Raw genomic sequence first — 14088 nt, forward strand, 5'->3', positions numbered from 1 at the left:
GAGGGTGGCCAAGGGATGACCTCGAATAGACGCGGACTGACGTGGGTGGGGGTGGGGCGGGGGTGAAGGCTGGATGGTCAGTTGGAAGACGGACGGAGAGATTTCCTGCTGTCCTCAGCCCGCTTCTGGCGCACGTAATCCGATCATTCAGTTTCTCCGAAGAGAGTCGGAGGACTGTGTCATCACGTAGCCGATTTCGGATGATCCGTCGTTTCACTGTGGGAGAACTGACCCAGACTTGGACTTGAGTCTGCGTTTCACAAACAGCTCCTTAACGTAGACACCAGAAGGGTCCGCCCCTGGCCAGTGTAGGACTGGGCAGTTTCTTCCCATGCCCCTCAGAGTCCCCGAGCCTGTGTTTGGAGCGGACAAATCCAAATGGAGGGGCAAGAGGCGGTCCCCCCGTCCGGGTGGTATGAAGCACACTCGGTTACTGCTCTGCTCGGAAACCGAGACGTGAGCAGGTCACGAGAGACCTGGGGCGACCCTCTGGCAGACAGGACAACTGCGGAGACCCAGAGCACAGGCAGGAGCGAGCGTTCTTTGTTCTCGCCTGGTTTGGGGACGAACCGCGCCCACCACCACGACTGGGCCGTGGACTCCTAGTGGAGAACTGGTGGGAACTGGGCCCCAGGACAAATGTGCATTTCTTTGTTCTGCCCCGGGTGAGGACGCAGCAGCGCTGGGGGAGGTTACCCAGGGTCCTCTGTCGCCTCCTTGTTCGGAGCGATTCACAGCCACTCACTAATTAGCTCCTCTGAGCAGCCGATTTGCATCGTAGCAAATCGTTAAGTAGGGCTCCCACTCTCGCAGGTCTGCCAGCTGGCAGCGGAAAAGAAAGAAGAGACACAGAGTGGGGCTCGGGCTTCTGCCATCTTGTCCCTGGTAACCAGGGAGGTCCCCGTCGAGTAGGGTTTGGGGAGCAGCGGCCGCCGGCCGGGGCACCACATGCCCCGGGGCTGAGAGAGGCTTGGGGCGCTGAGCCCTCTTGTTCCCTGAGAAAGAGCCTCTGCAGCCCAGAGCCGCTGGAACGCTTTGGCAAAGTTGGAGATGGTTTCCTCTGCGAGGTTTTCCTGCTGACCACCTTGCTCTTTCTTGTTCCAGAAACCAGGGAAGTGGTGTGCTATGCATGTTCACATCGCCTGGCAGATCTACCACCACCAACAGAAGGTCAAGGTCAGTCTCGTGGGCCTGTCTTGGTGGGGGAGGGGGCAGGGGCGACGGGGGCCCTGCGTGTGTGTGACCCCGACAGAGGAGGCATTCCAACAGCTTCTAATGACCTGTGGGCAGGGAGGACCGAGTCTCATGGAAACACCATTGGGAAACCTTACTATGAATTAGGGAACCCTAATGACAAAAATGACAAAACAAACTGGTAACTCCCTGGTGTTCTGTCTTTCTAGATGATTTTGTCCTTGTATCCATCCAAAGAGCTTAAACATAGATGAAATCCTGGGGCAGGGAAAGAAAAGGCTTTGATGATCTAATTTTAGCCACCAAGTGTGTGTTTACTTAGAAAATGCTTAGTTTCTGGGAGGAACAACACGTGCAAAGTGGTGATTTCTGCAAGATTCAGTGCGTTCTTTGCTCCGTGTGACTTCGAAAAGCGGACCCTCCGTGACGCTGCTGCACTTCCCTCAGCAATGCGCAGCACAGAGAAGTGTCTTCTAGAAGTAGCGTCTTCGTCCACACTGCCGTGCGCACGCCCAGTAGTCATCTCTGTGACCAGGGACAGGGGTTAGCGTTCGCTCAGTTCCACTCTGACCCATTACCCTGTCTGTCTGCAGAATATTTTGCCTAAACTTCGGTATTTTCATCGTACAGATGAATACAGTCCTGTTTCCCAGGCATCTGTGACATAACAGGGTCCAGTCAACAGCCTCCTGAGGTAACCAGACCAGGCCTCGCTGGCTGACGTGGGGACCAAAGTAACGGACGAGTCCCGATTTTACGGTGTGGGCCCTTAGCGTCTGGGTAACCGCACCAAGAAAAATGGGAGAAACAACCAATCGAGTAATTCCAAGCATTCCGTGCTGACAGCATCAGGGGGAGCCCGCTTGAGCCTAAGAAAAGAGGCCGCTAGGTAAAGGAGAGCTGGTCATCACAGAATGTTCAGTTTTCTAATGGTTAAAGAAAAAAAAAAAAATCCAACCTAGTTAGGGGCGCCTGGGGGGCTCACGTCAGTCAAGTGTCTGCCTTCGGCTCAGGTCATGTTCTCGGGGTCCTGGGATCGCATCGCCCGTTGGGCTTCCTGCTCGGGGGGAGCCTGCTTCTCCCTCCGCCCCTCCCCCCACTCGTGCTCTCTTACTCTCTCCCACTCGTAAAACACATGAAAACCAACCTAGTGAAAAGTTAAAAAGCCAGTAAACGAGGTCCCCGAGATACTTGCGTTTGGTGCCACGTACCTGTCGCTCCCCTCCGCTCCCGTTGCTCACCCGTGGGTCGCTGTTGGGCGAGGTTGAGTCAGAGACGTGCGGCCCGGCTTCGCGGCAGACGGCGCGCTCGGAGGGCGACGAGCTGGTGGAGCTCAGTCCGACTCGCTGTTTGTTCCGGACGTTGTGGCTGGCGGCGCGGTCGTAAGACACATCCTCCCTGTAGCTCCGCTGCTTCAAGCGGGGAAGGATCTTGTCTCTGCCACTTCCGCAGCAGCTTCTCGGTGAAGGCGTCTGCGGCGACGGACTTTCCTTCTCAGTTCCGTTAGCAAGACCTCGTGCCCGCGGGGAGGCTGCTCCTCCCGCCTTCCCAGCAAACTCCCCGGGACCCCCAAGCTCCACTTTGCTTCACGGACCTGACTTGTGGTTAATGGACCCGAGCTGTGTGCCGTGCACTATTAGCCCTAAATAACGGGGCGACCGAGGTAAAGGAGGCAGAAGATTTCTGTAGATTCATAGTGAATCAGAAGCTCCGGTTTGGGCGTCGGCTGTGACTTTCCCGCGGAGCTGGGACGAGCGCCCTGTGGATTTGAGCAGAGACTGCACCACTGTCCCCTTTCCTCCCCCTTTTAGTGCCCCTCCCCAGGCGTGTCCGGAAGGAGCCGACCACCTGCAGACGCCCTGTGCCAGGGTCGAGGACACCCTCTGCAGTGGCGGAGGGGGGGGTGCGCTATCCGCGTGCGGGTGGGCACGGGCCGTGGGCTTCCGCAGGGCATCGCTTCCAGCCCCGAGCGGTCAGGCCATGGTTTGGTTTTGAGCGGGGCCGGCGGCTGAGCGGGCCTGCGGCCTTCTCGTGTCTCCGATGCTCACACAGGCTGGCTCAGCTGGCTCGCTGCTGACTCCCTGCTGACTCCCTGGTACACAGCGTGGGAGAGGGACGGGTTTAGGGCGGACTTAGGGCGGACGTGAGGGCCCCGCGGTCTGCGAGCATCAGTCCGGGCAGAGAGACTGGAGGAGGGAGTCGGGAGCAGGCGCAGGGCCGTGAGGGAGGGACGGGCAGGGCCAGGCCGCCAGTGCGCGGAGGCGTGAGAGGCGGAGAGCAGCCGGCCGAGCGTTAACCTGGGGCGCCCATGTTCAAGAACGACACAGGGTCAAGGAGGGAGGAAATGATGAGCTCGTCTCCGGCCTTGGAGGGAGGGGGCCTGGGAGGAGCTTGAGGGAGAGAGAGAGAGAAAGGAGCGAAAACAGAGCCATGGCAGCTGCTGCCAAGGGTTCAGAGCAAGAGAAGTTCTGGACGGCTCACGGGGCGGAGCCGATGACCTCTTCCTCGGTCGTGGTCCGGCAGCGGCAGGGGAAAGCCCCAGCCCGTGCATTCAGTGAACACCCCTACTTTGTTTCTGTTGGTTCGGGGTGTTCTGTGTTTAAGATACAACAGAGAGCATTTGAAAACTAGCTCAGAGGCATGCAAATATTTCCTCATCACGTCCAGGTACTAACGTACTGCGATCTGTCAGAGGACAGCAAAGCGCCATTAACAATTAATTTACACAGCAGATTATACATGCAGAATTCCTAATAAAATGAGCTCTAAAACGCTGTCATTTAAAAACTTGCCAGAGTGGGGCCTTGACAGCAGATAACGAACTCGTTTGGAGTAAGTAGGATCCGGGTTCATTCCTCAAGCCGCACGACCTCGAAGACCGCTCGCAGGCCCCGTCCAGTGCCAGGCCCCGCTGGTCCCCAGGGGCTGACCTGCTGTTCTGGGCACGTGCGGGTGAGACGGTGTGTGGGTCCCTCTTCCCACCGCGCCTGTAAGCTTGAGCCCGACGCGAGTGCCGCGCCCGCGCGCACCGTCCGTCTCCTCCGCGGCCGCTGCCGCTGCGCCCACCTCTGTCTTCCCGCGTCTCCTCCTGGCCTCATGTTTTCCTCTGCCCCTTGCTGCTTCAGAAACAGATGCAGTCAGACCCGCATAAGCTGGACTTCGGATTGAAACCCGAGTTCCTGAGCCGCCCCCCGGGCCCCAGTCTCTTTGGAGCCATCCACCACCCCCATGACCTGGCCCGGCCTTCAACTTTGTTCTCTGCCGCTGGTGAGTTCCGAGCGCGGGGGGAGAGGGGAGATGCGAGCTCGCAGGTGCCTGGCTGTGCTCTGGGCCACCGCCGCGTCCCTCCCTTATGAAAATGCTGTTCGTGGCGGCGCTCAGGGCAACCCCAGCGCATCAGGGAGATGGACCCTTCCCGGACACCCTCTCATTAAGGAAGGAGAAAAGGTCATCGTTCTCCCTGGGGACTCAAACTGCTTTGGCTCATTTTTGGCTTCTGTGTTAAACCAGAATAACTCACGTTCTGATCGAGAAAGATCAGAAAGCTTACAAGGGCATGTCGATAGGCAGCAGTGCCAGGAACTGTCTAAGGATGTGGCTGTCCTTACGCTTGGTGCCCACAGCGCTCGGTCACCTTCCACTGCGTGGGGCTCAGTGGCACTGTTTTCCCGAGAGTCGGAGGGTGGGGAAAGCAGAGTCAGACAGTGGCCGCTGCTGTGTCTGCGCTGCAAGGGGGTCCGCCCGCCAGTGGCTGGTGTTTTCGGCTGTGGAACGTAGTGCCGTTGCCTGCGTGTTTGTACCGATGCAGAAAGCTTGCAGGACGGGGCATACACACCTACGTGGTCTGTTGGTTCATGGCCAAGATGACACATTCTCGGACGCCCCAGGGATATGCCAGAGCGCGGGGGGCAGTGGGGGCCAGCGGTCACCCCTTCCCCTCCAGGTGCCTACACACGAGGGGCAGTGGCCATAAGGACTCTCCGAAAGCAAGAGCACTCACTCCTCTCGGTGTCAGAGGTTCCCTGTCCTTCAGTCCTCAAGCGTTTGGGCCGCGCAGAGCCAGGCACAGAGCTCCGCTCGGGAGTCCTTGCCCGTGGCCACAGAGCTCAGCCTGGGGCTGACCCACTGTGCTAAGTTGAATTTATTCTTCTGGACATAAATATTCACTGGGCTCCATTTGTGGTCCTTTTGGGAACAAGTTTCACATCCATCCTGCCTGCTGCCTTCCCAGGCTTTTATCCAGGACTCCTTGGTTGAGCTGAGGCTCTTGCATTCAGGAAGAGGGAGATTCCCCATCGCAGGAAATCATGATAAAGGGCCTTGCTGCCAAAGCCAGAGAAGCACCCTTGAGGCTGGATGGAATTTGCTAAGGTCTCAGGTTTTTCTCTGTCAGTTCTGTCTGGGAACATATTTGAAGGCTTTGTTACCATGGCACCTAGGCCCTGAGACGGAGCTCTGGGAAGAGCAATTTTTGGAGAAAAATAGAGAGATTTCTCCCTGCCTTCTGTTGGAGCCAAGCGATGAATTGGCTTATTTTGCTTCAATAATTCTGGAACTGCCGGGCCCCCTGGGGGCCCCGGGCTGAGCGAAGCTCCCATCTCCATCGAAGCGTTAATTAGCGTGTACTACCCAGAGACGGTGCAGCCAGATTTGCATGCAGCCTGCAACACTCTTCCCACCTGATGACGCGCTGGGCTGTGCTCTCTGGCCGGAGCCGGACCCGGACCATCATTCGGGCACGGCCCCCACGGAGGCCAAGCCAGCGTCTAGGCCGGGCAGAGAGCTCCTCCGGTGCCCTGTGGCTTCCTCTACACCCGAGGCCCCACAGCAGTGCAGGGGACAGCAATCCAGAACATAAATCGAGTTCCTAGGGTGTGGAGAGGGACCAGCACATGCCTCCACTTAATCTGCTTTCCCAGGGGAACTTACACTCGCTTATGAGAACTTAGCCAACATGCAAGACAAACAACATGGAATGTTTTTAGGCCGTTCGTTGAGGCCCTGCGTATATATCCACCTGAAAGGTCCTCTGTTTCAGTCTAAGCAATATTGGATTTTGCGCCCAAATGGCATTTTGGTGAAACTTGCAGCCAGTGTGTGTAATTCACGCACACGTGTTCAGTCGGGCCACTCTTGGCTTGTGCTGGGAATTCAGGCTGACATCGCTCGAGAGAGGTGATGTCAGCAGAGCCCGTCCAGTCAGGTCTCTGAGCCGAGCCTGCCGCCCCGTTAACACCCAGTGGGACGCCCGCGGCTCGTCCGAGCGTCGTCCTGCTTCCCCGGCGCGCACCCTCTCCCCTCCCCACCTTCCTCCAGGACGAGGACGATGCAGCTCCCTGAACACCTGTTGTTTAAGGCAGACTATGAAACACTGGAGGACGGAGAAACCGAAGAACACCACTGACCTTGAACTGAGGTCCCCGTTGGCAGATAGGGTCCGTTAGCAAGGAAGAGAGTAGCTTTTTCTGGCCCCGAAGCTGGGAGCTGCCTGGAGGACTTCGTACCTCGCACCTGATGCAGCTCGAGGTCCCGGGTCCCGCAGGCCCAGACCTTCCAGATGGTCTCGTACCCACCGGCACAGTCCTCAAAGGGGCTCTGCGCCACCCAGACACGCGGCTCCTGAGCCAAGAATTAGAAAATACAGTTTCTAGAACAAGGTTCTCAGAGTGAAAGACTTGCCCCCCAACATGCTGTCTGTGAAGAAAGTATCCCGTGGCCAGATGTCCCCCTTTCAGAGGACAAGTGAGCCCGGGAATGTACTAACGGCTCTGGAGGTCCCTCAGGGAAGAACCCAACACTTCATGCCCTGGTGTTTGACCCCCAGCTTGCTTGGTTATAGAACCGGCGCCCCACCCTGCCCGCCTTGTGCTGTCTCTCCACGCTTCTAATGCTGTGCGCCCAGGTCTTCTCAAAGGAATGCCTTCTTTGGACGCGACCAGCCCAGCTTGGAAGGAGAGCATGACTTCTCCAGCTAACAGAAAACAGGTCGCCCCCCCGCGCACTGCCCGGGTGGACTTTGGCCACGTCCTTGTTTCAACGTATTTATCCCCGTTTTCTCATGGGGCCCCTCGGCAGCCAGGAGCGAGGCAGGAGGTGGCTTTCTGGGAAATCTGATTCTCTCGGGTTTGACTTTCTAGGTGCTGCACACCCAACCGGGACCCCTTTTGGGCCGCCCCCCCACCACAGCAACTTCCTTAATCCTGCCGCTCACCTGGGTAAGTTGCCATCGGCGATGGGAAGCGACACGTGTCTCACCAAAACCTTGGTTTGCCGCGCTCCGCCGTGCTTCTTGGCGGGTTGGCCGTGGTCCTGGACACCCTGGTGACTACGTAGGGCCATGTTGGGTGTGTGGAAAAGTCTGATAGCCGGCCCTCCGTCCTCGGGATCTCAGTACCTCTGACACCACAGTCTTAAAGTAGGGGCTGTGTGCTCACTCGCGATGCCGTCTGAGGCGACAGGCAGAGCGGTGGGAAGGAGCCGTGCGTCCGGTAGCCTGTACCTGCCCACGGGGGCGAGATGGTGAACTCCTCTGCCTGCCCACCTCTAGGAGGAGGAAGAAAAGGCAAGATGATGTAACAAGGAAGTGTTCCGTGCTGTTTCCTAGTCCCCTTGGGTTTCACTGCACATCTGTCTTTTCCTAGCAAGGGTGCATGCTCTAGCGTGGCCTCTGTTTTCTGGGTATTTCCTGCACGTGTACAGGCAGGCGTAGAGGCAGTGGCACGCGACAAAGGGGCGTCTCCACTGATGGGCCTGCACCATCTTGTCACTGGGAGCCTTACTCCTAGAGCCCACAGAGTACTTTCCCCGAGGACGGAGGACAGCGCAGGAGGGCGTCCTCGGACACTGTGCCCAGACCCAAATGCAGTGAGCCCCTCTGCACGATCAGGGACCGATCAGGTCCAAGTGCAGAGAGGGCAGGGCCCCGCATCGCCTTCCCATGCCCGGGAAGCTCTTGCCCTCCACTCAGCCCAGTCCTGCAACCGGTTCCTTCTTCCCGATCTGTCCACAGAGCCTTTTAACCGTCCGTCTACGTTCACTGGCCTCGCAGCGGTTGGTGGCAACGCCTTTGGGGGACTCGGAAACCCTTCAGTTAGTGAGTACCTCTGGCTTTTTTAAAAATCTGCCTCGGACTGTGTGTCTCCTCGGATCTGTCTATGGCTCAAGACCTTTCTAGCTAGAAGGAAACTGTCCTCGTGGCAAACAGATGAGGTCCTATCCGGAGAAGCCGGCCTCGGCCGCGGAGTCGGGGGGACGGGTGCAGGGGTTTCAGGATTCGGGGAAGCCCACTGTTCCTATGTGTCACTGATCGAACTCCATACAGCCACTTGAGCTCAGTCCCCCCATGTTCCGTCCCTACGCTCCGGGACTTTAGCTGCAGCTCAGACGGGGAAACCACTTTCCTCCGCCTCACCTTTGGCACTAGTGGCACTGAGAAAACGCGACCAAAAATGGCAGGAAAACCGCCCCGGGCTGAGGCTAGCCCAGCATGGGCAGCGTTTTGTACTCCGTCATCTGGGAGGATCGTGTCATTTTCTACCAAAAAGTATCTCTAGTGGGAAAAGAGGCATAACACGGGCTCATTTTCAAGTCCCCGAAGGCTCAGCCCTTGTCTTTGGTGCGTCCGTTTGTCACGGCCTTAGGGGGCCCTCCCCTAGGAGGGGAGTGTCTGTGCGGGTCCGCTGCCGTCCAGGCTTGACGACCTGCTTCCGTCCACCAACGCCACGCGGATAGTGGCGGTCCCATTGGCGGGGCTGTGGGGGAGGGAGGAGCCGGAAGGCACCTCGGCGATGGGTGTTGTTCACAAGAGGACCCCCTTCTGCATGCTGGGGGCTCCTGCATGCACCAGACGTGTTCCATGGGGCGCCCTTGGCACCTGTCCGGCCCCTTTCCTCCACAGTCCTCCCCCTCCCGCCCCGTCGGCTTGGGTTAGAGAGCGAGAGCCTTGAGCTGCCGGTCCAGGGTGGGGCGGCGCCCCTCTAATGAGTCTGTCGATCTCCTTTCCTTTTCCAGCTCCCCATAACATGTACTCATTTTAACTCTGAGTGCTGTTAGACGTTCCGGGGTAAGTACCTTCATTACGGCGGATTATATGATTTCTCTTAAACCTTTTTGTTTTCCACTTCACCATTTCAGCACCCAACTCAATGTTCGGCCACAAGGATGGCCCCAGTGTGCAGAACTTTAGCAACCCTCACGAACCCTGGAACCGGCTCCACCGCACGCCTCCGTCGTTCCCGACCCCTCCGCCCTGGCTGAAGCCAGGGGAGCTGGAGCGTAGCGCGTCCGCTGCCGCTCATGACAGAGATAGAGATGTAGATAAACGAGACTCCTCCGTTAGTAAAGATGACAAAGAAAGGTACGGAAAGAACCCGCTCTCGAGTCCCACTGGGGGAGCCCGCCGTGCGCCCAGGACGGCCGCGCCCCCGCCCCGACCCAGCCTCGTGCTCCGGTGGGCCGTGTGGCCCCCGCTCCGGGCTCGGCCCCGGGCCAGCCCCGCAAGTCCCCTCTGCCCCCTAGAGCACCGCCCCATAGGCTACGCCCACAGCGCAGCGAGAGCGTCCCGACTCAGACACAGACCCGCCCTGAGAACCCGCGAGGCCCCCGCGAGCGCTAGTGTGCCCCAGCAGAACTCTCTCTCCGAGACAGCGAGCTGGAGCTCCGGACCCAACACACACAGCATGAATCAACACCATATTTGCTTTCAAGTTCGTGCAGTCCATTAAATCATCCATAGGTTTTTTTTTGGTTTTTTTCCCTGTCTCTTTCCCTCTTTCCTTTTGTTGCTTTTAGAAAGTCACGTTTGCATTGTTTCATCATATTTTTCTCAAGTTTTGTTCAAACCCCAATCCCGGGCTCACAGAGGACGAGCAGAAGTTTGCTAACCTCGATGCCGAGGAGCGTCCGCGCGTTCCCGGTGTGGGTTTTGCTTTGCCAGTGGGGAAGTTACTTCGACTAACCGTGTTTTCAGCTCTGCACTTGGTAACCCGTGCCTGTAACAGGAACCGCCTTAAGGAGGAAAAGGTCTTAGGGTATTTTTGCTGAAGAATGTCCTGGGCATTCTCAAGCAAGCATCCCTGTTTTCTTGCTGGAGGCAGTTTTCCTCCTGCTCAGACTGTGAAGCAGGGAAGACCAGATACGCTCGACAGGAAAGCCCTGCCAGCCTCTCCCTTGGGTACTTGGGTCTCAAACAGGATCCAGATCTTGGATTTTCCTTCCTGTGCATGGGGCGCGTGTGCGCACATGCACGTCCACTAGGGATTTAAAAGGATTCGGTCTCACAGACCCTAAGTGTGTCAGATCAGCATGTCCTCCTCATTCTCGCTGATGTTGTCTCAGAAAAGAAAAAGACACACTTTCCTTCAAGACAGTGTGTTCGAGCTCTTAGCGGGAGGACCACTCGGGGCGGTCAGCTCTCCGCTGTGAACTGCCGGGGCCCGGCCAGGGCACTCTCTCGGGGCCGTCTGTCGGTGACCAGAAGACGGTGGGGCAGCAAACCTTCGCGCATCTTTCTTGATGGAGTCCAAACGGCCTTTGGATTCAAATCCGGAAACGTGATAAAACACGCTTGTTGATTCTTCCCTTACCAGGAAGAGGCCTCCGTGTTGGCTAGAAACCACATCTGTAGGGAACCCCCCCTTCCTTCTCTCGCCCCCGCCTCCGCCTTGGGAGCTGCTGAGCCAGAGGTGCCTTGCCTCTGGCCTCAGCCCCATCTGTCTCGCACAGTCCCTCGTCCTGTCGGCCTCGTGGTCCTTCTGTGCTCCGCATCCCATGCCCTGGACGCTTCAGCCCCTGTCCCAGCCAGGCCCCTAAGACTCTTCTTCCACGTGTCCACTCCCAGACGCCCTCAGAATGGTTCTCCACTTGTCCCCTGAGGCCCAGGGACCCCCCTTTTCCTCCCGGCTTTCCTCCATCTTCTCCCCAGATTTCCGCCTTGTCCCTCCTGAGACACAAATGCCATTTGCAACCCATGAGCCCCGAACTCGTGGTTTCCCTTAGAGCCCCTCCCGGGCTGCATCTCTCAGGGCCTCTGAGACGGGTCACTCGTCCTCACGTCTGGAGTCCCAAGCTCCTATCCTGTTCGCGTCAGACGCTTCCTCCCTCCGGCTCAGTGTCACAGAAGGGGCAGAAAGGTCATCTTCGTGTTTGGGCTGCTCAGGCATTTCTGCTCGACCCTAAATGATCCCAGCGGTCGAGACAGGTGGGCTGTGTCGCCAGAGCACTGTTACTGTCCCTACTGGTCCACGTCCACTTGCCGAAAACCCTTCCTCTGTGGTCTTGACGGACCATGTGACTCTTACATACAGAATGATTCCCCTCGGGCCCCCACACGCCCTCATGCCCAGCACTTCGCCCCCTAAAGCGTCCTCTGACGTCTCGGCGAGTAGGGTCAGGATGGCCGGCGGCCCCGGCGACCGCAGGCACCAGACCCCAGCCCGTCCTCCCACCACCATCTCATTGGCAGCCCCTCGCCAGGCCGGCAGGCCCGCTTCATCTGCTTCTCTGTTTGCCTCTCTCTTCCTCAGGGAAAGCGTTGAGAAGAGACACTCCAGCCACCCTTCACCAGCACCCGTCCTCCCGGCGAGCGCCCTGGGACCTAACCGTAGCTCCGCCGAACAGATCAGGGGTCATTTGAACACAGAAGCGCGTGAGAAAGACAGATCCAAAGAGAGGGAGAGAGACCACTCGGAGCCCCGCAAGGACCCGGCCGCCGACGAGCACAAGGCAAAGGAGGGCCCCCTGCCCGAGAAGGACGGCCACGGCCACGAGGGGCGGGCCGCGGGCGAAGAGGCCAAGCAGCTGGCCCGGGTGCCGTCGCCCTACGTGCGGACCCCCGTGCTGGAGAGCGCCAGGCCCAACAGCACCTCGAGCCGCGAGGCCGAGCCGCGCAAGGGCGAGCCGGCCTACGAGAACCCCAAGAAGGGCGCGGAGGTCAAGGTGAAGGAGGAGCGCAAGGAGGAGCACGACCTGCCTCCGGAGGCCCCGCACACCCACCGGCCGTCCGAGCCGCCGCCGCCCAGCTCCTCGTCCGGCGTGCACCCGGGGCCCCTGGCGTCGATGCCCATGACGGTGGGGGTGACCGGCGTCCACCCGCTGAACAGCATCGGCGGCCTGGACAGGACGCGCATGATGACTCCCTTCATGGGCATCAGTGCCATCCCGGGCGGAGAGCGGTTCCCGTACCCTTCCTTCCACTGGGACCCCATACGGGACCCGCTGAGGGACCCCTACCGAGAGCTGGACATCCACCGCAGAGACCCGCTGGGCAGGGACTTCCTGCTGAGGAACGACCCCCTCCACCGTCTCTCGACCCCCCGGCTGTACGAGGCCGACCGCTCCTTCCGGGACAGGGAGCCTCACGACTACAACCACCACCACCACCACCACCACCACCCGCTGGCCGTGGACCCTCGGCGGGAACACGAGCGCGGGGCGCACCTGGACGAGCGGGAGCGTCTGCACGTGCTCCGGGAGGACTACGAGCACACGCGGCTGCACTCGGTGCACCCCGCCTCCCTGGACGGGCACCTGCCGCACCCCAGCCTCATCACGCCGGGGCTCCCCAGCATGCACTACCCCCGGATCAGCCCCACGGCGGGCCACCAGAACGGACTGCTCAACAAGACGCCCCCGACGGCTGCGCTGAGCGCGCCCCCGCCGCTCATCTCCACGCTGGGGGGCCGCCCCGTCTCGCCCCGCAGGACTACTCCTCTGTCCGCAGAGATGAGGGAGAGGCCCCCTTCCCACACCCTGAAGGACATCGAGGCTCGGTAAGGAGAGCAGGGCCCGAGCGAGGATGGAGAAGCCCCACGCCCACACGACGCCAGACTTGAGAGAGGGAGGGGGGAGAGCGAGAGAGGACGGACCACTGCCACGGACTGGGGGCCACGCGCCCCCGCCTCCGCCCCTTGTAAAAAATGTATAGACTCCGTGCAGATTTTGAAATGGTTTTTGTATATTCTATGTTGAAATTTTTCAGGTCCTTTAGCCAAGTCCGATGTTCTCACATCCCTAACTCTTTCGGTTTCTCGTATAAAACTTTGTTGATTTGAACCAAAACAGCGAAGATGGCCTACACACCCGGCGCGGTGGTGACTGGGGGGGAGGCGGCGGCGGCGCCCGCAGTCCGGCGCGGAGCTCCCGCAGGTGAGCAGGGGAGGCCGTGTACATAGTCCTGTAAAGAAACGTTGCTTCGGGAGCTCATGGTTCATATATGCAAAGGGTAAGATGAAAGCTTTACTTTGTACAAATGTAAATAGATACAGAGTAAGAAACCTAATACATTACTACTTCTTCAAATGTGCTATCTGCAGACTTCCTACCCGCGAGCGCGGTCGGCTGCGGCCACGTTCCCACGTGTTGTTAGAGACAGCTAAACCCTTCAACTATGCAATGAATGTCGGGGCTTCTCTCGAAAGCCCTCTTGACTCAAAGGAGCCTTTTCAAACCCATTTACAACATCCTTAAGGTCATATTTTCCCTGAACAAGCACTCACGTGATAGGACTGTTTTCCTTGCTTGTTTTTTCAAACGGAGAAACCTCCTCTTTTGCGGATCGGACCCCAGGCCGAAAACGCGGCTTCTGAAGTGGTGGCCTGTGGGCCATGGCAGTGGGGGCGGGGGGGGTGGGCGGGGAGAGCGAGAGCAGCGCAGCCGGTGCCGGGGGAGGATGGGGTTGTCAGATGCCAAAATCAGGGGACACAGGCCGCCAGCACCCCGTCGTCACCAGTTCCGGGATTTCACGCCCCCTCCTGTGGGAGCCACGCATTTGTTTTGTTTTGTTTTTAGCGTGTCCCATGTCCTCTCTGCACACAGCCTCCTCGTTCGCGGATGAGGTGGGATCCCACCCAAACAAATCCTGAAAGAAAGCTTCACGTTTTCTCAGATGATGGATAT

At 58.9% G+C, this 14088-nt stretch overlaps 1 protein-coding gene across 7 annotated transcripts in view; it reads left to right on the forward strand.

Annotated features, from left to right (window-relative positions):
* Positions 1-13797, forward strand: part of AUTS2 (activator of transcription and developmental regulator AUTS2) — a 1064120-nt gene extending 1050323 nt beyond the window's left edge. For all 7 annotated transcript variants that reach the window (XM_059154787.1, XM_059154790.1, XM_059154789.1 and 4 more), the window contains 6 exons: positions 1105-1176; positions 4320-4461; positions 7332-7409; positions 8204-8287; positions 9328-9550; positions 11718-13797. In XM_059154787.1, coding sequence (XP_059010770.1) covers positions 1105-1176; positions 4320-4461; positions 7332-7409; positions 8204-8287; positions 9328-9550; positions 11718-12966 — 1848 coding nt within the window. In that variant the 3' untranslated portion in view covers positions 12967-13797. The remainder of the gene's footprint in view (positions 1-1104; positions 1177-4319; positions 4462-7331; positions 7410-8203; positions 8288-9327; positions 9551-11717) is intronic.
* The last annotated feature ends 291 nt before the right edge of the window (positions 13798-14088 follow it).

The sequence above is a fragment of the Mustela lutreola genome, chromosome 17 (assembly GCF_030435805.1).
Source record: "Mustela lutreola isolate mMusLut2 chromosome 17, mMusLut2.pri, whole genome shotgun sequence".
Taxonomy (NCBI): domain Eukaryota; kingdom Metazoa; phylum Chordata; class Mammalia; order Carnivora; family Mustelidae; genus Mustela; species Mustela lutreola.